Below are 26,140 nucleotides of genomic sequence, written 5' to 3'. Positions count from 1 at the left end.
TTTCTGTGGAGTCTAGACCTTGACCAAGAAATTTGGATCTTGACAAAAATTGACTACATCTGTATTAGGGAATACCTCTTGCCTCTTAGTGTCAAGGGAAGTAGAACAGAATTCAATGAAACTTAAATATGCTGTCCTTAGGAACTAAATGCAAAGCTTATTAGGCCGTCCACTTCCCCCCTCAGTCCTTAGTATCTGCATCCTTGTGAATGGCAATATAATTGTCCTTTCTGGTGAGTAATACCTCTCTGCTGAGAGTGGGTGAGCCAATGGTCCTCCCTTGTTGCTGCCCCTTCTTGTCTTTCCCCATACCGTCTTCTGGTTCCCAGCATCGTCTCCAAAATTAGTGTCCTGATTTGCTGTGGAGCAAAGAATTTCCCTTCCTATTGTCCTCTGCCAGCCTTATTTAAGGGATATGATTTGGCATTCCTTAGGTGGAGTCCTGAACTTCTCTTGTGTCGTAGAGTGTAGGATCTGACACCCTGTTTGTCCTATAATATGGGCCCAGGAAAGGATGGAAAACACAGCTGTATCATTAATAGGAGGATTCAGAGAGAATATGTCTCAGGGAAGAACTGTGAAGCAGCCTCTTGATATATCTTGGCACAGGTGAGCTTCCCTCAGGGCACCTTTTTAGGCATAGGTTTCTGAGCGTTATAGTCCAAGGATATGCTGTTAGTTACCATGCCATCGTTGATATTGTTATTGCTGGGCAATGCATTTTTAGAGTAGCTGAGTGAGATTCTGGCCACACTGAAGTCTGTGGTAAAACTCTGATTTCAGTAGGGTCAGGATTTCACCCTATATTTTTCAAGTCCAGAAAGTCAGATTAAGTAAAACTTTTTATGCTGGGTGCATTGTGACGTTACGATAGAAACATATTTCCTGTGTATAAACTGTACACTTTTAATTATGATCAGATAGCTGGTTTTGGTCACACACGTGGTGTGTGTATGTGGTGTGGAAATAATCTTTTGTGGAAGTCTCTATACGGATTAAACTAGAACATGGGAGAACTGAATCTCACAGAATAAATGGATATTACTGAAACTGCCTCTAGTGAGCAAAGTTGTCAGTGATGATGTATCTATTGGCACCTAATATATAGTGGTAAAAAAACAAGCTTTGTTAATACATTGGTGTTTCCTAAAATCTAATTTGAGAAATATCAAACTGTGAACTCATTATGAAACTTTATTAATAGTCATGCAGGAGATACAGTTGTTTACAATTATCACAATTGAAACTATTGTAGTAATTTCACCATTGATATGTAATAAGGACCTTTTTTGTAAAAGAGAAAATGTGAGATGGGACGTAATCATGGGTTTCAGACTTCTGAGGTAGAAAACTTTTGGAATTCAGTATTTCAGCAATTAATCAACAATATTTTTCCTCACTATAAATAGGAATATATTCAGATGCTAATGCCTCCACTAATCCAGAAATGGAACATGTTGAAGGATGAGGATAAAGATCTCTTCCCTTTGTTAGAGGTAAATGTTATGAAGTATTTTGGTGTGAAATTGGATAACCTATACAGTCTCTCTTCTACTAAGTTGATTTTTGTGTTATAAATATGTTTAATATAAAGCAGTCTGGATTTTATTGTGCTGAATCTTTTAAGGATCTGAATTATAATTGTGCATAAATTAGTGTAGCTCTTACAAGAATGATCCTTTCCTCTGAAAAGACTTCAGGTTGGTGGTGAGACTGTAGAGATTAGGCATAGAGGTAAAAATGTTAATTATGGAAAAAGCCATTTCTGCATACCTCATTCATTTTGGCTGGAAAGAGATAATCTTACCTTTTCTGTGATTAAAGATATAGCCATTTGGGAATATCTCCTCCTGCAGCAAAGATTTTAGATTAGTTTTGCTGGAGTCCTTGTGTGCTTCTCCTACAGCGTTTTTTTACTGCCCATCTTTTATTCCTACAACTTTGCTCCCATAGAACAACTTGGAGGCGCTCCCAGTTGGACACTGTCAGCCATCTCCTGTAAACTGAACATTCCCCTTCAAATCTGTGGCATGAAAATTATTAGCCCAGTCCTAAACCCAGGTTTTCCATAACGGTAGCATGTTATAGTATTCTATGAAAAAGTGTCTGCCAAAATGGTTAAATTTTTCTCTTCTCTGTATTTAAGTAGGGCCTTGTGAAACGAAGTGTACATTTTCATTATCACGTGTACATTGCTTTTGTGTTACAGTGCCTGTCTTCGGTTGCCACTGCCTTGCAATCTGGCTTCCTTCCATACTGTGAACCCGTGTATCAGCGTTGTGTAAACCTGGTACAGAAGACTCTTGCACAAGCCATGGTATTTTTCTGTTATTCCCAGGATTTGTAGATGCATTGGGTATGCAACTGCGTGTGTATTACACTGGGATTTATAACATATCCATCAAACAACATCTGAGTGAAGTAACAAAACATAAACCAATTCCTGATTTGCATGCATAGCATAGAGAGAACTCAATCGGTTTTATATTGAAGGTGGGTGTCTTAACTAGTGTTTTATTACAGTTGCACAATGCTCAGCCAGACCAATACGAGGCACCAGATAAAGACTTCATGATTGTGGCTCTTGATTTACTCAGTGGCTTAGCTGAAGGACTTGGAGGCAACATTGAACAGCTAGTGGCTCGCAGTAATATCTTAACACTAATGTACCAGTGCATGCAGGTGAGAAGAATTTTTTTTGTAAATCCTGGGATTTATTTTTTAAATAAGCCTAGTTCTAATCAACTTCTTTCTTCTACCTTTTGTGGGATTTTTTTTGGTTTTTAGGATAAAATGCCTGAGGTACGACAGAGTTCTTTTGCCTTGTTAGGTGACCTGACAAAGGCATGCTTTCAGCATGTTAAACCTTGCATAGGTATGTTTCTTTTTTTTATATATATATTATGTTGTTAGCTTATATCTAGGACTGTCAAGCAATTAAACAATAATAGAATACCATTTATTTAAATATTTTTGGGTGTTTTCTACATTTTCAAATATATTTATTTCAGTTACAACTCAGAATACAAAGTGTACTGTACTCACTTTATATTTATTTTTTATTACAAATAATTGCACTGTAAAAAACAAAAGAAATAGTATTTTTCAGTTCACCTAATAGAAGTACTGTCATGCAATCTTGTTATCATGAAGGGTGAACTTACAAACGTAGAATTGTTTAAAAAAAAAAAAGCATTAAAAATAAAACAGTGTAAAACTTTAGAGCCTACAAGTCCACTCAGTCCTACTTCAGCCAATTGCTCAGACAAACCAAGTTTGTTACATTTGCAGGAGATAATGCTTCCCAGTTCTTGTTTACAGTGTCACCTGAAAGTGAGAACAGGTGTTCGCATGGCACTGTTGTAGCCGGCATCGCAAGATATTTATGTGCCACATGCGCTAAAGATTCATATGTCCCTTCATGCTTCAGCCAGCATTCCAGAGGACGTGTCCATGCTTATGACAGGTTCTGCTTGATAACCATCCAAAGCAGAGCGGACTGACGCATGTTCATTTTCATCACCTGAGTCAGATGCCACCAGCAGAAGGTTGATTTTCTTTTTTGGTGGTTCGGGTTCTATAGTTTCTGCATGGGAGTGTTGCTTTTTTAAGACTTCTGAAAGCATGCTCCATGCCTTGTCCCTCTCAGATTTTGGAAGGCACTTCAGATTCCTAAACCTTGGGTCAAGTGCTGTAGCTATTTTTAGAAATCTCACATTGGTACCTTCTTTGTGTTTTGTCATATCTGCAGTAAAAGTGTTCTTAAAACGAACATGTGCTGGGTCATCATCCAAGACTGTTATAACATGAAATATATGGCAGAATGTGGGTAAAACAGAACAGGAGACGTACAATTTCCCCCCCCCCCCCCAAGGAGTTCTGTCACAAATTTAATTAATGCATTTTTTTTTTTTAAACAAGCATCAGAGTGGAAGCATGTCCTCTGGAATGGTGGCTGAAGCATGAAGGGGCATATGGGTTTAGCATATCTGGCACATAAATACCTTGCAATGCCAGCTACAAAAGTGCCATGCAAACGCCTGTTCTCACTTTCAGGTGACATTGTAAATAAGCAGGCAATGTAAATGTAAACAACTTGTTTGTCTTTGCGATTGGCTAAACAAGAAGTAGGGCTGAATGGACTTGTAGGCTCTAAAGTTTTGCATTGTTTTGTTTCTGAGTGCAGTTATGTAACAAAAAAAATTTACATTTGTAAGCTATACTCACAAATTAAAGAACTGAATTGGAAAAATACTATTTCTTATCATTTTTACAGTGTAAGTATTTGTAATAAAAATAAATATAAAGTGAGCACGCTTTTTATTCTGTTGTAATATAAATCAATATATTTGAAAATGTAGAAACATCCAAACATTTAATAAATTTCAGTTGGTATTTTATTTAACAGTTTGATTAATCGACAGCCTTACTTATTTCACATGTTGATAGGTGAAGAAAAAATTGGTGGTATCTTCACCATGGACCGGATTGATTCTCCTGGTGGTGGAAGGTCTGCGTGTTGTGGGGAAATGGGCAGTATCCGTTTCCAAACAGCTATCTCATAGTCGGTTCCTCTCACTAGGAAGTGTGTGCTGTTAAGGCTAGGAGTAGATGTCCTAGTTCAAAGTATCACATAGGTAGCAGTTGCTTCAAAGGCTCCTATGGAGGCCTGATAGCAGACTTGAAAGCTGCCATCCCACAGCAGAAACCTTGATGAGGAAGAGATGTGGCAGTACCAACCATCCTTTGAGTCAGAGGTAGTCAATAGGCAGACCGTGGGCCAAATCCTAACTGCCAGTCACTTTTGAACAGACCCCAAAATCTTTTTTTTTTTAACTTAACATTTTTTATTATTATTTTCTCTGGAGTCTGTACCTGGACAAAAAATAATGGACTATCCCTGCTTCTGAGTAAATTAAGCCTACTGGGCCAGGCTGGTGCAAAGTTCCGTTTTCATCACCCTGAACCAGCAACAATGTGTGGACATAATCTATTTAGATCACACTTTATAAAGACACACTGCATTTTGCTTTTTTCTTTAAATTTAAACTGTTCAAGAGTGAGTTTCCCCAGACTGATTTTATACCATGGTCATCTTTGATCTGGTGTATTCAGACTGTTTTGTAACTAATGTAGCTACTTTCTGCTGAAAATGGAAAAGCTGATAAAATGTTACCCCTGATTTACAACCTATACTGCTTGTTTTAGGAGTATGTTGTTTCCATTGCAAACATCTGTACATAATAATTGAAAATGTGAAAAGCTTAGCCAAGAGCTTATTGTCTTTATTTCAGCAGAAGGGTTATAGTATCCATTGTAGGTTTTTATAGCACTTACTGATCCCTTTGGCAGAGGCATATGCCAGAGAGGCCTGTAACTTTCCTCCAAACAATTACTGGACTGACTTGGGGATTCTAAAATTTGAATTCATTCTTGTCAGATGTTTTATCAGCTCAATGACGTGTGCCTTCATGACACGCTTATTTGAGGAATTAGGAGCAACAGTTTTACAACTAACTCTTGTCTGTTCTACATGAGGCATTCCATGCATTTACATATTTTTAGGTTATGAAACGTATACTGAGAACTTCTAGTAGTGGGAAAAAAAATCTTTACTGTACACAGTCAGTTTAAAAATGTTGTTCTTTCTAGCTGATTTCATGCCGATTTTGGGAACCAACCTAAATCCTGAGTTCATTTCTGTGTGCAACAATGCTACATGGGCAATTGGAGAAATCTCCATTCAAATGGGTAAGAATTGATTTTTTTTGTTTGTTTTTTTGTAAAATGTTTAAAGGTTTATGTATTTTTGTTCGGTTAAATGGCAAATGAAAATTTTGATTCTGCGTGTTAGTCTAAAGTGCTGTATACATAGATCTATTTTGATTATTTTAATAGTCCTTTTCTTCTGAATTTTTGTGTTTTGGCTATTTTAGGTATAGACATGCAGCCTTATATTCCTATGGTGTTGCACCAGCTTGTAGAAATCATTAACAGACCCAACACACCAAAGACGTTGTTAGAGAACACAGGTACCCAATAACTGAAATGTTTGTGGTGAAAGGAATTATGCAGTTGTCTCTGAGATCAAAAATCACCCACAGCCTTTAAAAATTGCTTAGGGAAACCAAACCAGAACTGATATATTTACAACATTTATAAGCAAAAGCAGCTCTGTTTTGCAGAAGTTTTTACAAGTCTCAGTGCTGCGGTGAACCAACTGTCATATATTTAGGTTGTTGCTTTTTAAACCTATTTTATAAAATTAATAGCTTTGTTAACCTCCAATTCTTTCAGGTCTTTCTTTTACACTAGTTTAGATGTATATTTATATGTAGATTCATGCAAATATATGTCTAACTTGGAAAAGTTTGAAAACATAATTGGCATATGTGAAAACCGCAGAGGAAAATGAAGATTTGGAATGAACAAAAACCATAAAAATCCAGTGGGTGCACCAAACATTAGAGAGAAATCAGTTTGCAGTAATTGCACTAAAAAAATTTTGATGTATAGTGGTAACGTTACTACAATCAAATTAAAGTGTAAAAATAAAAAGTGTGTATATATAGTTTGTAGTGCCTAACTTTTTATTACAAATTATGAAAACTACTTCAGTGATGGCATGCACATTTTATATTCTGGCCAATGACAGTGCCTTCGTATTGGGAGCTGCTAGAAAGTGTCTCATTAAACATGCACTCCTGAGGCTTGTTTCTTTTGCATTTTTAGAGAGCATGTTCTGGTATAAAGAGCACCTTCCATACTCTAGAAAAGCTTAATTATGATTTAATGAGTTTCATTTTAGTACGTTGACCTTTTCTTGGCATTTTCTTAGTAATTGAGTGTCCTCTCAGATTTTTGCAGTTACTCATTTTCCTTTTGGTGAGGAAACACAGTTCTTTGAGTAGTGTCCCTATATGTACTCCACTTCTGGTGTGCATGTGCCCCACATGCCTTCGATCCGAGATTTTCACTAGTAGTGTCTGTTCGGTCTGCATATATGCTGCTGCTATCCTCATGCCCAGCACCGAGGCTACATTAGGTTGTGCAGGAGAACTGCCCTCGGTTTCTTCTCAACCACATTGGCCTGAGATGGAGTTTTATTATGTCTGTATTTTGTGTGCCTTGGCCACTTGCTGAGTTTTTTGTACTTAGTTTATTTAGCTTAGTTTGTTGTTAGTAGTAATAGTTAATTAGTGGTTATTTTAAGATTTGTTTTATTTCCTCTGAGGAAATCCTCTCTGTGAAGGGTGTGCCTGTTCACAGATTTTTATGCGTTGCCTCATGTGTAGAGAGGCTATCCTAGTCAGCGATACAGTCTAACTGCATTCACTGCCTGGGAGAGAGTCGAATCCCACAGAAGTGTAACTCCTGTTTAGCTATGGGACATGGGAGAACTGGGAAATCAAGTTGTGAGTGTTAATGATGGAGTGCTCCCTTCACCTGGGTTTGGAACCAGGTCAGGAGAACCCCTTTGTACATCAGTCCCTGGGGTCTCTAGCAGCCCTTTGACCTCAGCACAGTACTCTTACAAAGGGGAAAGCCTTGAGGATCTCCTCTAAAGATCCTAAGAGGAGCAGCTCTAATTCCCCTCCTAAGGTATCCATCTCAGAAAGAGCTCACTCTCCGACCAGGTCAGCAGCCATGCTGGTACCGTAGTGGCAAAAGGCTCTTCTGGTACCAGCAAAGTGGGAAAATCCTGCAACTCTTTAAGAGTAAACACGGCTCTGAGAAGGAGCTAGTATTGTCTAGTGGAGATGGTCAGAGCAAACACAGAAGATCAGTACTATTGGATTTAACACCTCTCCAGGTACCCTTATCGAGCTCTTTGGTACCCTTTAAGACTTAACCTCCATCTACAGCAGCGCAACCTGTGAAGCACGCAAAACCATTGGTACCTTTCTGCAGGGATAGGCGTACTGGTCTGTCGGTATCACAACTAAATACTGGAAGACTTTAGGTAGCTGAAGGACTTATTGGTGACTGCTTGAACCGGTGTGTCTGTTGGTGACAGGTACTGAGCATCTCTCTACTGAAAACCTCTGTCTCTGAATCTCTATACATTCCCCAGTATTGTCACCTCTCTTGAGTCAGAGCTCTCCGATTAGAGGAAGAAGAGGATGATGATGGAGGTCTCCTTTGTGTATCATCGATCTCTGTTCGGTGTTCTCCTATGTACCAATATACAAACCCCCCTTTCTCAAAGAGACAGGGAAGATGTCTGGAAACCTCATCACTCCTGGTGGGAGAAACTCTGGATGCAGCCCCCTCCCCTTTATGGTCCTCAATGGCCATATTCGTCCCTGGGCATTTTATCGCTGGCAAGTCTCCAGAGCCCCTCTCCTCTCGGGATGATAGGGAGACTCAAACGTCTCCCCCTCCCCCCCCAAACAACAGGAGGAAATGTTTTAGGATGAAGAGAAGGGCGGATAAAGGCTGCCATCTCATCTACACAGGCTGAGGTGGTAATGCCTCCTCCTCCATCTATTGCCAATGATTTTTTGCAGTTCCAAGACCTCATTAAACGGGTGGCAGACTCCCTACAGATACCTCTTGAGGAAGTCAAAGAATCCCAACACAAGCTATTGGATATTCTTCACTCTGTGACATCAGCCAGAGTTGCCCTTCCTATCAACAAGCCTCTGGTGGAACCTGAAAATACCATTTGGCAAACCTTTGCTAGAGTAACATGCACGTGTAAGGGAGACAATTTAAAAAGTGTTGTTTTTTCCTACCAAGATCTCTGAGTGCCTAGTTTCTCATCCTCCACCTAGCTCTCTGATGGTTGAAATCATGATCAAACGAGGCAAACAACACTGGTATAAATCCACCACATATGACAGACCAGAAAGAACTGGACCTTCTGGGGAGAAAATTTTACCCATTGGCAACCCTACAGTTCTGCACTGCGAAATATATGGTATTGATGGCCAAGTACAACTTCACAAATTATGCAAAATTTAGTTCCTTTATTCCTTATTCCTTGACACCTTCCTTCGGATTAAAGGGAACAATTTCAGCCTACCATTGCTAAAGGATAATTACTGGCCATGACATCTCTTGAGGTGGCTCTTGATGCTGCAGATATCGTAGCTCGTTCCATCTCCGTCGCAGTGGTGATGTGCAGGGAATCCTGGCTACAGTGCTCTGGTTTACCCCAGAGAAGTCCAGAATATGGTAGAGGATTTCCTGTTTAATGGTCTGAAGTTGTTCACAGAGAATACTGATGAGTTGTTGCATGTTCTTAAAGACTCCAGGGCCACATTACATTCATTGGGCAGCTACACTCCTGCGAACAATAGAAAATTCAGTAGATGGCAAATCGCTCAAACATCCCACCCAGTGCAATTCTCTGGTTTTCAGAGACTGGAACCACCTACACACACGTAGGTTCCAGAGAAAAAGATCCTCTAACCCACTTAACCCAAGTTCGCCAAAGACTTCTTCATTAAAGTGTCAGTTTTGTGGGGATGGTTTAGGGTTCACACTCCCCCTTCTCTTTAGCCTGTCAGCTGCAATGATTTGTCCACCTTCCCCCATTTGAGGACTAACCCTCATTTCTGACCAGCAGGAGAGCATATCACCGTGGACAAATGGGAGCTGAAAGTAATATCGGGCTCTACACCATCCTTATTTTGTTTCTCTCTCCTCTTCAGGGACCCCTCTCATCCGTTCTTACTAAGACGAGATTAAACTTCCTTCTTCGTTTAGGAGCGAGAAAGACAGTCCCTCCTCAGCTTTGGGGAAGGGACTTGTATTCAACGTACTTCCTTGTGCAAAGAAAATAAGAGGACAGAGGCCAATCTTAGATCTGAGACCTCACAAATTTGTTTAGGAGTCTTAGAAGTTCAGGATGATGACTCTGGCAGCTGTAACTCCTTCTCTTGATTCAGGGGATTGGTTTTTGACCCTCGTCCTTCAGTTGCATGTTTCAATATAGCAATACGCCCATCTAACGGAAGGTTCCTGCATTTTGTTATAAGCTGGGATCATTTTAAGTACAGGTGCTCCTGTTTGTTCTCTCCTCGGCTCAGAGAGTGTTTTCAAAAGTTCTCCCGGTGGTGACTGCCTGCTTGCATCATGAGGCAATCATAGTATTTCTGTACCTCATTGACTAGTTGCTCAAGGGACGGTCGTACCAGGAAGTGTTCTCAGCCCCCTGGAAAACACTTTCTCTGTTCTTGGACTTTGGGTCACCAATTGCACATGGGAAAATCAACGCTGACTCCTGTTCAGAATACACAATGTATAGGAGTATCCCTGGATTTCTTGGCATCCAGAGTCTTGCTTCCTATGGACAGATTCACAACACTATCAAACTTTGTCAGAACTATTCAAGGGAGCCCCCAGATTTCAGTCAGAAGCTCTCTTGAACTTCTAGGTCACATGGTGGCTTGCATTTTTGTGACTGAACGTGAGATTACACCTTGGCTGTTTTCCAGGGGTGGCTCATATCCGTTCTCTCGCCAAACAGAGACCAACTAGACAATCGGGTGTAAGTTTCTCAACAGGTAAAATGCTTCTTAGATTGGTGGATAGTTCATCACAATGTAGGGGCGGGGGTCCCCTGCCTCCAACCAACGCCAGTGGTTAACCGTAACCATGGATGCATCTCTGTTAAGATAGGAGTGTGCATGTCTTGGTGCTGTAATGGTACAGAACAGATGGTCACCTCAAGAATCTACCCTCTGTATCAAGCTGTTGGAGCTCAAAGTGGTCAGAAATACCTGCCTTCATTTTCTGCCTCTCATCAGAAACAGATCTATCCATGTCATGATTGACCATGCAGCCTGCTTGTTTGATACCATTTGGCAGGGAGAAGTAAGATCCCCTTCCCTCTGTGCTGAAGCAATAAGGTTATAGAAATGGTGCATAAAATGTTGCATACAAATTTCAGCGATGTATTTCCAGGGTAGGAAAAGTGTTGGAGCCAATGCCCTGAGCAGGTTTTTTTCCCCCAAGACTATGAATGGGAGCTGGATTCCTAGTTCTTCTCAGCATATTTCAGACTTGTGGATTTCAAGAAGTGGACCTCATTGCCACAACTACAAACAAAATTGCCATCTATTTTGTTCAAAAGTGGGGTTGGGGAGGGGAAAGGTTAGGTCACAATTCCCTGGGGAGAGCCTTCCTTCTCACTTGGATGAAGAAGCTGTTTGTTTCCCCTACCACCTCTGATTCTCAAAGTGGTGAACACAAGCAGACAGGACAAGACCAGAATTATTCTAATAGCTCTGGTATGGTTGAGGCAGGCATGGTTTCACCTAGCTCTTCATTCAGTGATACATTTTCCAAGCACTCCTCAGCTCCTCTCCCAGGGTTCCAGTTGACTGCTGCATCTCCAGCTGAGCATTCTCTGACTCAAAAGCATGGCTCCTTGATAGTTTGCAGGGTTAGTAGGTCAGTTGAGCAGAGGTATATAACAGATGATATTAAATAGTAGGAAAGGTTCTACCAGAAATATTTACCTTCAAAAGTGGAGAAGATTTAGTCGCTTGTGTGAATTCCAGAATGCTGTCCCTGAATCTGCCTCACTTCTACTTGTTCTGGAAGATCTGCTGCAACTAAAGAAAAGAGCAAAAAGAAAAGGAGTACTTGTGGCACCTTGGAGACTAACAAATTTATCTGAGCATAAGCTTTCGTGAGCTACAGCTCACTTCATCGGATGCAACAGGAAAGAAAATGAGACCATCACTTACTTCTCTGTGTTCTTTGTGCTATCTTTTCATCACATTGTTTAGGGGTTCTCACTGTTTGCTCACCCTACAACCATTAGGTTCATGAAAGGTCTGGGTAATCTCTTCCCACTGGTGAAAGCCCCCACCCCAGTTTGGGACTGTAATTTGTTTAAGACTCATGAAATCTCCTTTTGAACTGATGGCGACCTGCTTGTTACTACATTTTTCCATGAAAGCAGCCGCCTTAGTGGATATTACATCAGTCTGCAGAGTCAGAGAGATGGAGGCCTTCATGGCAGACCCTTTGTTTACAGGATCCTACAAGGGCAAAGTTTCCTTAAAACCACACTCTAGGTTTCTCCTAAAGCGTCTTCTGAATTAGATCATTTACCCACCAGTTTTCTTTCCAAAACCACATTATTTCAACCTGGAGACCACCTTCTATACTCTAGATGTCTGGAGGGCGTTAGTCTTCCATTTAGATATGACTAAATAATTTCATACGTCTCCTAGGCTGTTCCGTTTTGTTTAGACAGATCCAAAGCTTCTGCTGTTTGTACCCAAGGACTGTCAAAATGGATTTTGGGATGTATTATAGCTTGTTACAGTGATCACTTGACAAGGTCAGAATCTACATCTGTGGCTCTGCTTCATTTTCTGGTATCTGAGATCTGTGGAGTTGCTACATGGTTTTCAGTACATACCTTCTTTAAGCACTATGTCTTAGTCGGTGCCTCTAGATCTGATGCAGCAGTTGGCAGTGAAGTTCCTTTGTGCTGGACTCTGTTCCAAAGTTCACCCCTCCTTATAGGGATTCTGCTCAGGAATTTCCCAAAGTGAAGCACCCATAAGGACACTACTCAAGAAGAAAGTGATTACTCATCCTGTGGATAACTGTAGCTTTTAGAGATTTGTCGCCCTCTGGGTGCTCCACTACCCATCGTCCTTCCCCTCTGCTTCAGTTTCTCCTGAGACTCAGTGGTGGAAAAGGAATTAAGGGTGTTTTGCCTGCTCAGTTTGATGTAGCCTTGGTGCAGTGCATGTGCTGGTCAAATTGACACTGCTAATGAATATCTGTCAAAGGCACGTGAGGTGCATGCACACCTGAAGTGGAGTACCCATTGGGGGACACACCTTGAACTAGTTGCTGTACAGGGTGAGTAACCTTCTTAAACAAACATCACATGCTGATGTCATTGGCATTGAAGTCACAAGTACAGGACTGCACTGTACCATGAGAGGTTAAAAAGAGAATTTGGAAGTGTTTTAGTTTGTGTGTGTCTTCTCCAGTATTTTGTGAAACTAAATGTTAAAAATGTAGTGTTTTCAAAATTAGTGTGGAAGGTGAACTTTAAGAAGAATTAGCTGGTTGTTTGGCATGTTATAGATACTGTTTTTATTTAAGAGATCATTTTTGAGCAGCTATGATAAACTGCCAAATGGTAATACTGACAAGTGAATTCTGGTTTTTCTTCTTCTCATTAATTGATATAGTAACTGACATGCATCCAGTGCTCAAAAGTGCTTGCTTGTATTACTGTTGCAGATACTATAGAAGCATCCAAACACTGAATTTTTGTTTACTCTTTAATAGTTAACGTAAATGTAGATATGTAACTGCAAATAAATGTTGAATGTGGTGTACTTCCAAGAAGTTTGTTGTAGGATATCACCTTATATACTACATGATCTAGAATATTTTTTCTTTTTACCCTAATATTTAGCACAGCAAGCAAGATGCTACCAAAATATTTACATTTTCCTGGTGTGTATTGTCTTAGTGTCATTTTTGTCCAACTTTTTCTCCTGGAACAATATAATAAGACACGCTCAGTAAAAAATCATTGCATAGGAAGTGGATAGGTGGCACAATCTTCAGCCTCCACAAAAAATACTTCTCCTTGTATTGGCTTCTGCAATGTGGAAGATGAGTGGAGTTTATCAAATGTGGCTTTAAAAAAAAAAATCTTGTAATATAAACATTTAACTGCCTGTCTTCCTGATATAAAAATGCTGCTAATGTTATGTAAGTATATTAAAATTGGCACTGTTGTGAGGCTGCTCTTATAATTAATTCAGCTGAAAAATGTGCATGCCATGGATTTTGCAGATACGGAAAACAGAAGTATTATGTGACCAATATGCTTTAATATAATTTGGGCATCTGACCAAAGTGAATTTCAGAAAGCTAGCATATCCTACACCAAACTTGACTGGAGAGAGCATCATCTGCTTTATTGCATGTTCATGGGAGTGCTCACAAATGCCTGTTTTAATTAGAATGTTGCATAGTATGTCTCTTGAACATAGGTTTCCTTTCTCTGCTTCATATGAATCTGCTGGATTTTAGTATTATTCATGTAGTTTGCTTCAAGTAATCTTTAAACATTATTTCCCACCCTCTCCTTTTTCTGAAAGATTAATCTTCTGTGAGTTGAGTGAACACCAATAAAGCATTCTTGTGTGATCACCTTACCTTTCAGTCTGCCCCTTATAATAAAAGCAGTAAGCTATTTATTTAGTCAGATACACACATGGAATAAACTTTCTCGTGCTAATACCTTTGTGCCAGAAGTCCGATTCTTCCAAGAGAAATTCTATTGTGTTCAGTAGATGTGATTTAAGGAGCCTATTTCACTATGATAATTCTATAGCTATTAATGAGCTATTTACCTGCTGAGAGTTAATTTAGAAAAAAAATGTTGCTAAAAATCATGAAGAAATTGGATATATGAAGTCCTTAGCAAGAAAAGTACTTGTATATTAATATTTTAATTGTAGATGAAAGAGCATATTCAAATAACCACATTCTTTGGGTTTAATTTTAACGTTGTAATCTAATGCAACCTTTAATTTTGAAATTCAAAAAAGTGCAAGCTTAAATCAAAGTAACTCTTAAATTACTTATAGTATATTCTGCTGATATTATAAACTGAAAATGCTTTGTGTCTTTGTACCAAGAACATTAGAAATAATACATGTGAGTAGCTAGTTTATCACTGACTTCTAAGTAACAAGATTGCAGAGATAAATCTGAAGAGGGCAAAGTCGATAGCTCTGTTCAAATAGCCTTTGGAATTTAAATTGTGTTTTTGGTGTTCTCTCATTTACTTAATTCCTTTTTTTTCTTTTTTTCTTTTAATCCCCAAGAGTATACCATATATGTTGCTGCCCCTTATTTTAGGGGGTGGTAATAAACAGCACTAGTGAAATCTTATGTTTATTATCATACACAGATTCTGTTGGTTTCTGTTTCTGAGTTATTTGTTGTTTTTTCTTTATTTTTTCTCCTTCCCCCTCATTTGCTCATGTCTTGGTTGGCGTTTGGTGGTGTATAACCGTGATTGCGTTACCTTAGCAATAACAATTGGTCGTCTTGGTTACGTTTGTCCTCAAGAGGTGGCCCCCATGCTACAGCAGTTTATAAGACCCTGGTGTGTATTATTCAATCTTTTTTTTTTAATTCATTTTTCTTCTCTTTCTTTCTTTCTTTCTTCTCTCTATCTCACTTTTAGATATATTTTCAGTTGGTTACAAAATCACAATCCTTAATCATTGCCAACCATGTGACTAATCTTGTCCTATCAGGTTTGTGAGTTTTTAGTAGCACCGTCATGTACATTTTATGTTGTGGCTAACGACTAATTGATGCATGGGATAAGATTGTCACATGCTTGCTGTGTTAATAAGCTTGATTATGAAAGAGCATTTTAAAATCCATCAGAATGATAATATGATGCATGCAAGTACTGTAAAAGTTAAATTGCATTACATTACTTTAAAAAAATTCAGTCTGAGACTTGAATTTCTGTAAGGAATACATGTTTATAGATTTGTTACGTATGGAATAGTTTGCTTGCTTCTGTAAAAGTTAAATAACTGTTCTGTAAGTGGTATCTGATCTACTTCAAACTGTGCAGTATAGTCTATGTTCTTCTAATAATGATAGCTCTTATCAGTACTGCGGATAAACATTTTAGTGGTATTTAATGGAATACATGTCACTTTTTAGAAATCATAATTGTACATGATACAGCATTAGGTATAAGCAGATTTAAAATTCAGAATTCTTCAAAATGTAGAAGTTTCATTATTTCTAACTTCTGAAGTTAAATGCAAATAAACTACACATGAAAAGAAACTCTGAAATCTTTATTTGAAGTGTTTTGAAAACTATTCTAGGAATTTCTCCTCAGTGTGACTCTTACTCCATCAAATACTGTCAAACTAGTTAATTAAACTAAATAAAAACTGATTCTGTTGCCTAATAGCTTGGTTCTCCAATTTACTAGGTGTACCTCTCTGCGGAACATAAGGGACAATGAGGAAAAGGATTCTGCTTTCCGTGGGATTTGTACCATGATCACAGTCAACCCTAGTGGAGTAGTCCAAGTAAGATATTTGCACAGGCATTTGATTTTTGTTCTGACAGGCTCATTATAAAATTGAGTAGGAATAACAGTTTAAAAAAAAAAAAAGCTTAATTTTAAGTACATATTGGTTCCTTTCTGCAATTGGTAGTAACTTTTAAAGAACAATAGCTGAGTAAAGTGGGGTGTATCCACTGATTTCAAGAGGATTAAACCATTTACATCAGCTGAGGATCTGACTCAGTTTGGCTTTTTTCCTCCTGTGGTTACTGTAATTGAAATGGAAATTTTGAAGACACACACAGTTAATTTTAGATATTTTATTGCACTCCTTCCCAAAAAGTAAAAATATGTGGACAAAGTGGTTGTATCATATCACAGCAGTTTTCATGTCAATTAAAAATATAGTATTTTCTTTCTAAATCTCAACATCACACTTCAAAGTGTACAAACCATATCTTAAATTTCAAAAGATGTAAACTTATTTCGCACTGACGCCCTCACAATGTTCTTTGTACAATTGGAAAAATAATGAATGTATATGTAACTATTCAAAAATATGTGTTTTATTGTTAGTCTGTACATCCTGAAACTGAATAGTCTTGACAAAAATCATAGTCTTTCATTCAATCATTCATTTCAGTCTATTGTTAATTTCTTTTGAAAACAGCTTCAAATTCTGAAAAGATAGTTGATAAATGTAATTGTATAATAGTATATGCAAAATATATTTGAAATGTAACTTGTCTAATATGCACCAGTGACTTCAGATTCCAATTAAATGTTAACATAAATTGCATGGTGTCACATCTTTGCATCTCATTCCCTTTAAGAATGATTGTTTGGCATGCTTAATTTTATAATAATGCGTGAGTCTACAGTATTCACTTCAGATCTTCTCTATTTTGTTACGGGCATAAAGAACATAGTAACATGTATCTAATAAATGACTGCCACTATCTACCATATCTTAAAGGTGTACTACAATGATTGATTCTTTTCACATTTTTGTTTTTACTAAGTTTTGTCCTGGTTTTATCATCTCAGCAACTGACATTGCTGGTTATGCTATAATTACTACTACAAATTAAAAATCAATTTTGTTAATGGTTCATTTCTCTTAATTTGCAGTGTTAGAATAGCTTTTGACTACTCTGCAGTTTTTCTTTAATCACACTTCATCCTCGTGTTTCTTTTATTTAGAAGCTGCATAATGTGTGGGTTAGAATAAGACTGAGAGTCAGACCTGGAGTGCAGTCTGATTCTGACAGATCTCTTGTGTACCCTTGTTCAAGTGCTTAATCTCAATACTTTAGATTCCTCCTTTGAGTTGAGTAGGTGTAGTGGACAGAGTACAGGTGAGGCAGCCAAAGATGCATGATAAACTGCATTTACTACATGAATATCATTATTACTTTTTTGGTAGAACAAATTGAAAAATTTTGGTCAAAGCAACTCCACACCCCTGCAGCTCCCAGCTGCTGGTGGCAGAGGAACTGCGGAGCTGCTCAGCCACTGAACAATGGGGTCCCTGCAGCTCCCAGCTGCTGTGGGGTGGGGGCGTGGCAGCAGGGTGCTGGACCTTCCTCCCTCCCTATTTTGTCATGGATGTTTTTAGTAACAGTCAGGGACAGGTCACAGGTTCCTTGATTTTTTTGTTTATTGCCCATGACCTGCCTCTGACTTTTTTACTAAAAATATCCACGATAAAATCGTAGCCTTAGTCATAAACCATTTCTGAAAGAAAACCTACTTAACTTTTTTGCTACAGAAGATTTATAAAGAGATCTGTTTTAGTCATTTAGTCATTAAATCTGATAGAAGGTTGGGTATACAGTAAATTAAATATAAAAATGTGGAAACTTGAAAACATTGGATGCTGTAATTGTAGCCTGTTAGTCATGTGAGCTGGATGGAATCTAAAGTCCAATGAAGCAAAATTTTGGGGATTGAAGGGGAAGGGCACTTGGGAGAATATTGTTACAAGCAGCTGGAAGAAAAAGCTAAGAAAAGGCAAATTTTATTGTTAAACTTTTAAAATGCTAATATTTCACTGTGTCTTTTATCTATACTGACATTGATTTACCCTATGTATTCTAAATGGAGCTGGTAGTTATCTACCCATATAACTATAGTGATCTGGAATTTGAGGCGTGATATAGAAATTTACTAAGTTGCCTGGCTGTGGATTTTGACTCCTTCACTTCATTCCACTTTTGCCTTATTTTCTACATAATATTTCCATCGCTCTTGCCCCCATTTTGCTTTCATTAATTGTGATTTTTTGAAGACTCATGTTAACATACAGCTTCAAAAGAGGTGAAATGGAAAAAATAGAGAAGGAAAGAAAAGGAGTTTTCTTTATTTAACATTTATATAGTAGTCTTCCTATGTTCCTGAAATGTCAGATGTGTATATTTTTAACTTAATATGAAAGGGAGTATGGTTTAATGGTTGGGCAGAGGAATAACCCACCAGAGCCGATGAACCCAGGATGCAGGATTTTTGGGGGAATAGATTATGGATTATGACACTAAGTTAGAAAAACTTCATTTGGGCTGTATTGACTTTATCCCAGCCCTCCTGAGAGGAGTACTGCAGCCTTGGGGTGGGGGGTGTGTGTGTTTTGAGCAGGGGGAGATGTATTATAGCTGTAAGTTTGCAGTAGTTTCTTTTCTCTGAAAGATTTCCCTGCTCTTTGGTTCTTTCCAGTGCAGTGCATTTAGTTGGGCAAATGTGTCTGGGAAAAATTTACCAGGTAGAGGCATTCAATCTTAAGGGCTTTCGTACTTCACCTTATACAAATACTAAACTCACTTAAAAGTAAATCTAAAATATAATAGAAACATGTGTGGATTGAAGTTGAGATTCCGGCAACACTTACAAATTAAGAAATCAGTGTGTCATATTGATTTTCTTAATTTATGAATTAAAATGATGCAAATATGGAGTTTCTAACCTATGTAATGTTTAATCTTACAGGACTTTATATTTTTTTGTGATGCTGTTGCATCGTGGATTAGTCCAAAAGATGATCTCCGAGACATGTTCTGTAAGGTAATGTTTCTAATTTAATAGAAAATGTAAAGCCTACCTTTTATGGTTCCTTCACTTCTCTTCTGACTCTCTCTACTACTTTCCCTGTTCCCCATACCTTTTTACTTTGGTTTATTGTGTTCATGGAGAAAAAAGAAAATTACCGAGTCCCAATGTGGGAGTCCTAATGTATGAGTTTGGATTTTACATCAAACCTCATCAAAGCAAAAACTTGTGAATAGATTTTTAAAAATATACTGTACACTTGTAAATATTTCAGATTTGCAATTTTAGCAGTGTTGAAAGTTTGTTTACTCAGGGAGCAGAGCAAGCTTTAAAGATGCTTTAAAGGTCATGCCCAATAGAATTTGGCTATGTATGGAAGAACCAATATTTTTATAATACAATAAACTATCAAACTTTTAAACTTCAATTAAAAACCATTTTTAAATACAGAAAATGAGATTTTTGCCTAAAAAATATACAACTTTTTTTTGTATGGTTAGAGGGACAGAAAAAAGTTTCCAGTTTTTGTGTTAACTTTACTTAACCTGACTTAAAATCATCTTGTTTATAGAAGATAATCTTGTCTTTGGTGATGTTGAAAAGTCTTACAAGCGTTCTTTAACAATACTTTTTGGCCACTTTAAAAGAGTTTGTCAGCTGCAGTGCAATTGTCCTGTGAAAAGTGGGATTCAGAGATTAACAAATTCGTTTTTGTTTAATTTAATTTTTCAGCATCAAACAGTTAACTTCTGCATTTCCTGGTAATGCAATCTAAAATGCCTTGAGTTAGTTGCATGTCATGTTAGGGTTAGGTAGAAAAGCCTATCAAATTGTGTTTTTTGTTGTTAGGTCTGATTTTTTTTTTCCTAAGAGACATGAAAATCAAACTTTTGCAACTTGGAGTGAATCACAAAAGCAGGTGCCTGTTTCTTTAAGTCTATAAAGGATAAAAGAAAAAGGCATAAGAAAACACTTTATTCTACTGTCTGTGGGTCTGTCAAGGACTGTCTTAAATATTTGTCATTTCTTCAGCTCTCTGCGTCCAATTGCTTTGATTAAAATCTGTCAAGCAGATACCCATGAAACAAGTTTTTGTTTTTTTATTGATTTCCTAAATAGACATAATGCTACTCCCTCAACTCCTTTGCAGTGTTGTGCCCTCCCATCTGTTTTATAATCTGTTTCTTCACAAAAGTGGATGGCAGTAGTGGCAGTCCTCCTAAAGGAGGGTATAGTTGTCATACTTTACTCGGATGATGGACTAATCTTGGTGTTTTTCCTTCAGACAACGTAGATGTAAATTGAACAGAAACTGGAATTTCAGCCTCGTGACCAAGTCAAAAAAATTGCTTGTCTTCTACCCAGGACCTGATCTATCTGAGCCCCATTAAGGAACCCAAAGCTCCAGATACACACCCTCACCTACTGTTGCCACTTGAATACTGACAAGAGGAGAATTTCAACCATAGGGAAAAGTCTGAGCCACATCTTGAGTTGGTTGCCTAGGGCAGTTTCAAGGTCTCTGCCTGGGACAGCTTCTCCTCAGCATGAGGGAAGAGCTTCCTCCATCTGTTCAGCAGGAACTTAACTCACAGCAGCAGTGAGGTCTTGTTCTCTTCCCTCAAGCTCTTGATAGAGAGCCTGATACACTCAAGCCAGATACAGCAGGGGTTGGCCCTCTGACACAAAAACATTACTATCTTCCAATGCATCCAGGAATTCCCCTTGGTGCTTGTTCCACTCCATCTATTGCCACCTCTCCAGAAAGTGGACAATAATATTCTTAAGTTGGCAGGCCTTCCTATTAGGTACCTCATTCCAGTAGAATAGGTCTTGGCACCATATGAAGACACAACTATTTTCATATGAGATCAAAGTTCTCCTTGCCCAGTCACTTCGGGGTGCTGGTGGGGATTATGAAGAATAGGACTTCTCTGAAGATTCCAATGTCTGATTTCCGCACCCCCCCACCCCATTGTCCTTTGAACCATGCCCTTGATATCAGATGACCCAACTTCCTTTTACTTAAGATTGCTAGGATTTTTAGAACTCTTCAGAGAGAACATCTCTTTCCTTCCAGGAGTGGGAAGGGGGAGAAAAGATGTTTTCCCTGTATAGGGATCTGAAATAAATAACTAAGGCTTACCCTGAGCATACTAATCCTTCTCAAAGCTATTAATAGACTTTGTGTACCCTATAGAGTCCTTCATGTTAGGAGTTTCAGCTAAGGACTTGAAGTGTTTTGTTGCATTCATTGTTGAGTAGCGAGGAAAATACCTCCCACCAAAGAAGAAAAAATTCTGTGAAGTTGGAATCTCTCTAAGAGCAGATTCATAGATATCAAGGTCAGAAGGGACCACTATGATCATCTAGTCTGACCTCCTGCACAATGTAGGCCACAGAATCTCACCCACCCACTCCTACAATAAACCTCTCACCTATGTCTGAGCTATTGAAGTCTTCAAATCATGGTTTAAAGACTTCAAGGAGCAGAGAATCCTCCAGCAAGTGACCCGTGCCCTATGCTACAGAGGAAGGTGAAAAACCTCCAGGGTCTCTTCCAATCTGCCCTGGAGGAAAATTCCTTCCTAACCCTGAATATGGCGATCAGCTGAACCTTGAGCATATGGTCAAGATTCACCAGGCAGATACCCAGGAAAGAATTCTCTGTAGTAACTGAGATCCCACCCCATCTAACATCCCATCACAGGCCACTGGGCCCATGAATAGTTAAAGATCAGTTAATTGCCACAATCATGTTATCCCATCATACCATCTCCTCCATAAACTTATAGGGTTTAATCTTGAAGCCAGATAGGTCTTTTGCCCCCACTGCTTCCCTTGGAAGGCTATTCCAAAACTTCACTCCTCTGATGGTTAGAAACCTTCGTCTAATTTCAGGTCTAAACTTCCCAATGGCCAGTTTATAACCACTTGTTCTTGTCTCTACATTGCTACTGATCTTAAATAATTTCTCTCCTCTCCCTCTCCAGTATTTATCCCTCTGATATATTTATAGAGAGCAGTCATATTTCCCCATAACCTTCTTTTGGTTAGGCTAAACAAGCCAAGCTCCTTGAGTCTCCTTTCATAAGACAGGTTTTCCATTCCTGGGATCATCCTAGTAGCCCTTCTCTGTACCTGTTCCAGTTTGAATTCATCCTTCTTAAACATGGGAGACCAGAACTGCACACAGTATTTCAGATGAGGTCTCACTAGTGCCTTGTATAACGGTACTAAAACCTCCTTATCTCTACTGGAAATACCTCGCCTGATGCATCCCAAGACCGCATTAGCTTTTTTCACGGCCATATCACCTTGGCGGCTCATAGTCATCCTCTGATCAACCAATACTCCAAGGTCCTTCTCCTCCTCTGTTACTTCTAATTGATGCGTCCCCAGCTTATAACTAAAATTCTTATTAATCCCTAAATGCATAACCTTACACGTCTCGCTATCAAATTTCATCCTATTACTATTACTCCAGTTTACAAGGTCATCCAGATCTTCCTGTATGATATCCCGGTCTCTCTCTAAATTGGCAATACCTCCCAGCTTTGTCTCATCCGCAGACTTTATTAGCACACTCCCACTTTTTGTGCCAAGGTCAGTAATAAAAAGATTAAATAAGATTGGTCCCAAAACTGATCCCTGAGGAACTCCACTGGTAACCTCCCTCCAGCCTGACAGTTCACCTTTCAGTATGATCTTCTGTAGTCTCCCTTTTAACCAATTCCTTATACAGATATGAGTTGGTGATCAAGTGTATCTCAACCATTGTATCTCTGGACCTGCTGCACCAAGACTTTAAGTTCCTGGGTGGCACATCTGGAAAAATGGATCCAGAGGTTCCATGAGCAAGAGTTTGGGATTAATTGGATTTTCTGTACATTTCAGTTATGACCATGTCTTCTGCTTTCCTTACCAAAAATGTAGTAGGACCACAGTTTATCTCACTTGAAGGCAAAAAAGGGTATCATACCTATTTCCCCCCCAAGGACACTTTGTCTTCAGAGAACCTAGACAAAGCAATCTGAAGCATCGCTTCCAGAAAGCAGGGTAGATAGAGGATACTTTTCAGACTGTACCACTTTTTTTGGTCTTTTTCCAAACTAGTTTCAAATTCGCTTCTAAAGATGGGATAAACCCCGGAGCCCTCATGGAGGACAGAGGGAAATCTTCTCATACCAGAAAATCTTCTCATACCAGCCTGGGGAGAAGAATCTGTCACTTTTTGTTTTGATTTAAAATGATTGCAGATAACCATTGAATATTTCCAGTGATGTCCATATGGTACCATCCAGAATTTGCTGATGCCTCTTGGAACATGTCAGAGTCTGAACTATGAAAGCCACGGTGGAGTTAGTTGATTTTGTGTCTAGTGATTTGAACCTTTACCTACAAGTACCTTCAGCTGAAATTCTTTTTCTGGCAAGCTGGGGTTACGTTAATTATGTTGCTCTAGGGATGTCTCCACTGGGAACTCTGGAGTCTTGTTGCCAATCTTCTAGTTGATTGATCAGTCACCTGTGTAGGAAGGAGGAATGTGGAATAGCTTGCAAAAATTCTATTTCAGAGAGAGAAGCAGTGACTTTTTAGTGTCAATTTCTGGTTTCAGTTAAGGTCCCTTTAGTCTCAGCCTTTACCTAGTTTGAGGCACCCTCTGGTGCTTCTGAACTAGCTGCTGTGCCTGAGGAAGAGTTTCCAAGCCAGGCTTCCTTTATGTCCTCCAGTTTAGTGTCCCTTAGGGCTTGTCCACATGTAAGGCAGCAGAGCTGCACCAGTAGTGCATAGTGAAGACACTACCTATTATGGGAGAAACCCTTCTGTCTACTCCAGGGGTTAGGTCAGTAAACCACGTCGCTCAGGTGGTTATACTGACATACATTGGTACTGCAGACCAAGACTGAGTTTTTTTTCTAAACCCTTTTAAGCGTTTTCTAAATATTTTAAAGCCTTTCCTTCTTATAATTTCTGCAAGGAGGGTTCAGTGAGTCTATGTTTCTGGTCTTTTGACACTTACGTGCTGCTAAATCTTTCATGGTGATAGGAAGAAAGTCCTTAAAATTATTTTCTTTCCAAAGTTTCCTTTTGGATTCCCCTTACTTAATATAGAACTCATTTTTTCTTTTCTTTTGCAATAGCTGAGTACCTCTGGAATGCTCTAGACAATAAAGCTCTAAAATTTGACTTTGAAAGAACTAAATATTTTCTGTTTCCCATTTATTTATTATGTTAGAGGAATACCAGTAGAGGCATTTAAAATCCTAACCCTTTTGATTTAAAGCCTCTATTCAGTTGTTATATTTGGATGAAGGGACTTGGTATCCTCTGAATGTTAGGGTCCATTCTGTTCCGATTGTAACCATCTCCTGGGGATAGAAATGAGAGGTTTCAATGAGATGCAAATCCCCAATTTGGGTCTTTCTTTGTTCTTACTCCAGGAATTGCCATATAGGCATTTAAACCTTGCCAAACACTAGGTTGGGTTGTAGTTCTAGTTTGCTTCCTTAATCCATTTTTAAAGGAAATAAAGTATGAAGTATATTAGTTGGCAGAATTTAAAATTTGTATTTTAGAACATTTGCCTGGAATGACCCTCACTAATTGTAATATTTTTTAGATTAACCCCTTTTTTAGGTATAGCAAATGTTTCACTAATTACACTTCATAAAAACTGCTCCTTAGTTCAGTTTTTCATTTAGAACTAAGAGTGATCACTAAAATTATTTCTCAGCTCTATGGAAGTTTCATCTGGAGAATTTGAGTGAGATAGGCTGAGGCCAACACTTCTTGGCACAAAAGTCTTAGCAAAGTTTGGTGCTGTTTTCTGCATGATATGTAGTTGATGAGCAACTGACTGCAAGTGTTCCAGACTGTTACACTGGAGATTCAGAATAATCAGAGGTAAAAATGTAATTTTTTTTAACCTACCTGCAGATCCTTCATGGATTTAAAAATCAAGTTGGGGATGAAAATTGGAGGCGTTTCTCTGACCAGTTTCCTCTTCCCTTAAAAGAGCGCCTTGCAGCTTACTATGGAGTTTAACCTCATGTATTCAAGCTGCAGTCCCATAATTAGGGGTAAGTACAAAAATAAATTCAAGTTTTATGAAGTTAACTTGTAAGTCCATTTTGCATTACAAGAAGTGTGTTTCTTAAACAGTCACTGTATAGGCTATATTTGTTCCTATTCATTTGGCTCTTGCACCAGCCTTCTTTTAATGCATGCTATAATACTGTACATGAATATTGTATGTGGCACCTGTAGTAAAAGGTCACTCTCAGTTGCTTTGAAATTTTTATTTTTACTTTTTGATGAAATTTATTATGCTTGCTTTCATTTGGGGCAAAATGTTCTTTTCCTTAAGCCTTTATCAAAAAGCTGTTTTTAAGCATGGGATCAGTGGCGGGGAGGAATGTTTTCAGCCATTTTTTTTGAACAAGAGAAGCTGACGGAAACTTGAAATATGACAGTTATATTTATGACCTGGAGAAAATGTGCTCTTCTTTTTTGATAATTGGATTGTGTTTGGCAGGATTATGAGTGTTTTTAAAAGAATTTCACAATGTTCCAATGGGATGGCGGCACAGAATTCATATGGTCCGCATATTTCTGTGCGCAGCGCATCTGTTCCAGTGTGCCTGGAGTAGCCTCAGAGAGGCAAATCACTGCAGTGGGAAAGGGGCTGGGCGTGCATGCCTGCAGGGGAGACATTTGATCACCATCGGGGCAGGGTTGGCCAACAAGCGGGAGAGACTCTGTGTCCCTCTCGTTTGCTTCTGCGGCTCACCAGGCATGCAGGGGGGTAGGTCTTTTTATTATGCACAAGGAAGGCACTGTCCCTGAGGCAGAAATGTAGGAGCCTGCCTGCTAATTAATTGATATCATTCTCTGAGGCAGAAACTTTGCCTGCCTGCCTAGTAATATGTCCATAACTTCTTGAGAATCGGAAAAACACTTAGTTAAATATTAGTATCGTGTTACTGAAAATAATTTGTTTTTAAATTAAAAAAAAAATAGCTTTTGAAACCCCCCTCTTCCCCA

General features: G+C 38.7%; 1 protein-coding gene across 7 annotated transcripts in view; it reads left to right on the top strand.

The window, feature by feature from the left end:
- The window catches only part of TNPO1 (transportin 1), a 167,836-nt gene that overhangs the window by 130,598 nt on the left and 11,098 nt on the right, over nucleotides 1-26,140 (top strand). For 6 of the 7 annotated variants that reach the window (XM_048849314.2, XM_048849316.2, XM_048849318.2 and 3 more), the window contains 10 exons: nucleotides 1,410-1,496; nucleotides 2,210-2,317; nucleotides 2,524-2,682; nucleotides 2,788-2,875; nucleotides 5,653-5,751; nucleotides 5,937-6,032; nucleotides 15,040-15,115; nucleotides 15,974-16,073; nucleotides 19,034-19,108; nucleotides 25,034-25,176. In XM_048849314.2, the coding sequence (XP_048705271.1) occupies nucleotides 1,410-1,496; nucleotides 2,210-2,317; nucleotides 2,524-2,682; nucleotides 2,788-2,875; nucleotides 5,653-5,751; nucleotides 5,937-6,032; nucleotides 15,040-15,115; nucleotides 15,974-16,073; nucleotides 19,034-19,108; nucleotides 25,034-25,141 (996 nt within the window). In that variant the 3' untranslated portion in view covers nucleotides 25,142-25,176. Of the gene's footprint in view, nucleotides 1-1,409; nucleotides 1,497-2,209; nucleotides 2,318-2,523; nucleotides 2,683-2,787; nucleotides 2,876-5,652; nucleotides 5,752-5,936; nucleotides 6,033-15,039; nucleotides 15,116-15,973; nucleotides 16,074-19,033; nucleotides 19,109-25,033; nucleotides 25,177-26,140 lie in introns of those variants that run through there. The other variant, XR_007356564.2, reaches the window with a different exon arrangement.

The sequence above is a fragment of the Caretta caretta genome, chromosome 5 (assembly GCF_965140235.1).
Source record: "Caretta caretta isolate rCarCar2 chromosome 5, rCarCar1.hap1, whole genome shotgun sequence".
Classification (NCBI taxonomy): domain Eukaryota; kingdom Metazoa; phylum Chordata; order Testudines; family Cheloniidae; genus Caretta; species Caretta caretta.
The sequence above is the reverse complement of the archived record's forward strand: the minus strand, read 5'-3'. Positions and strand labels throughout refer to the sequence as shown.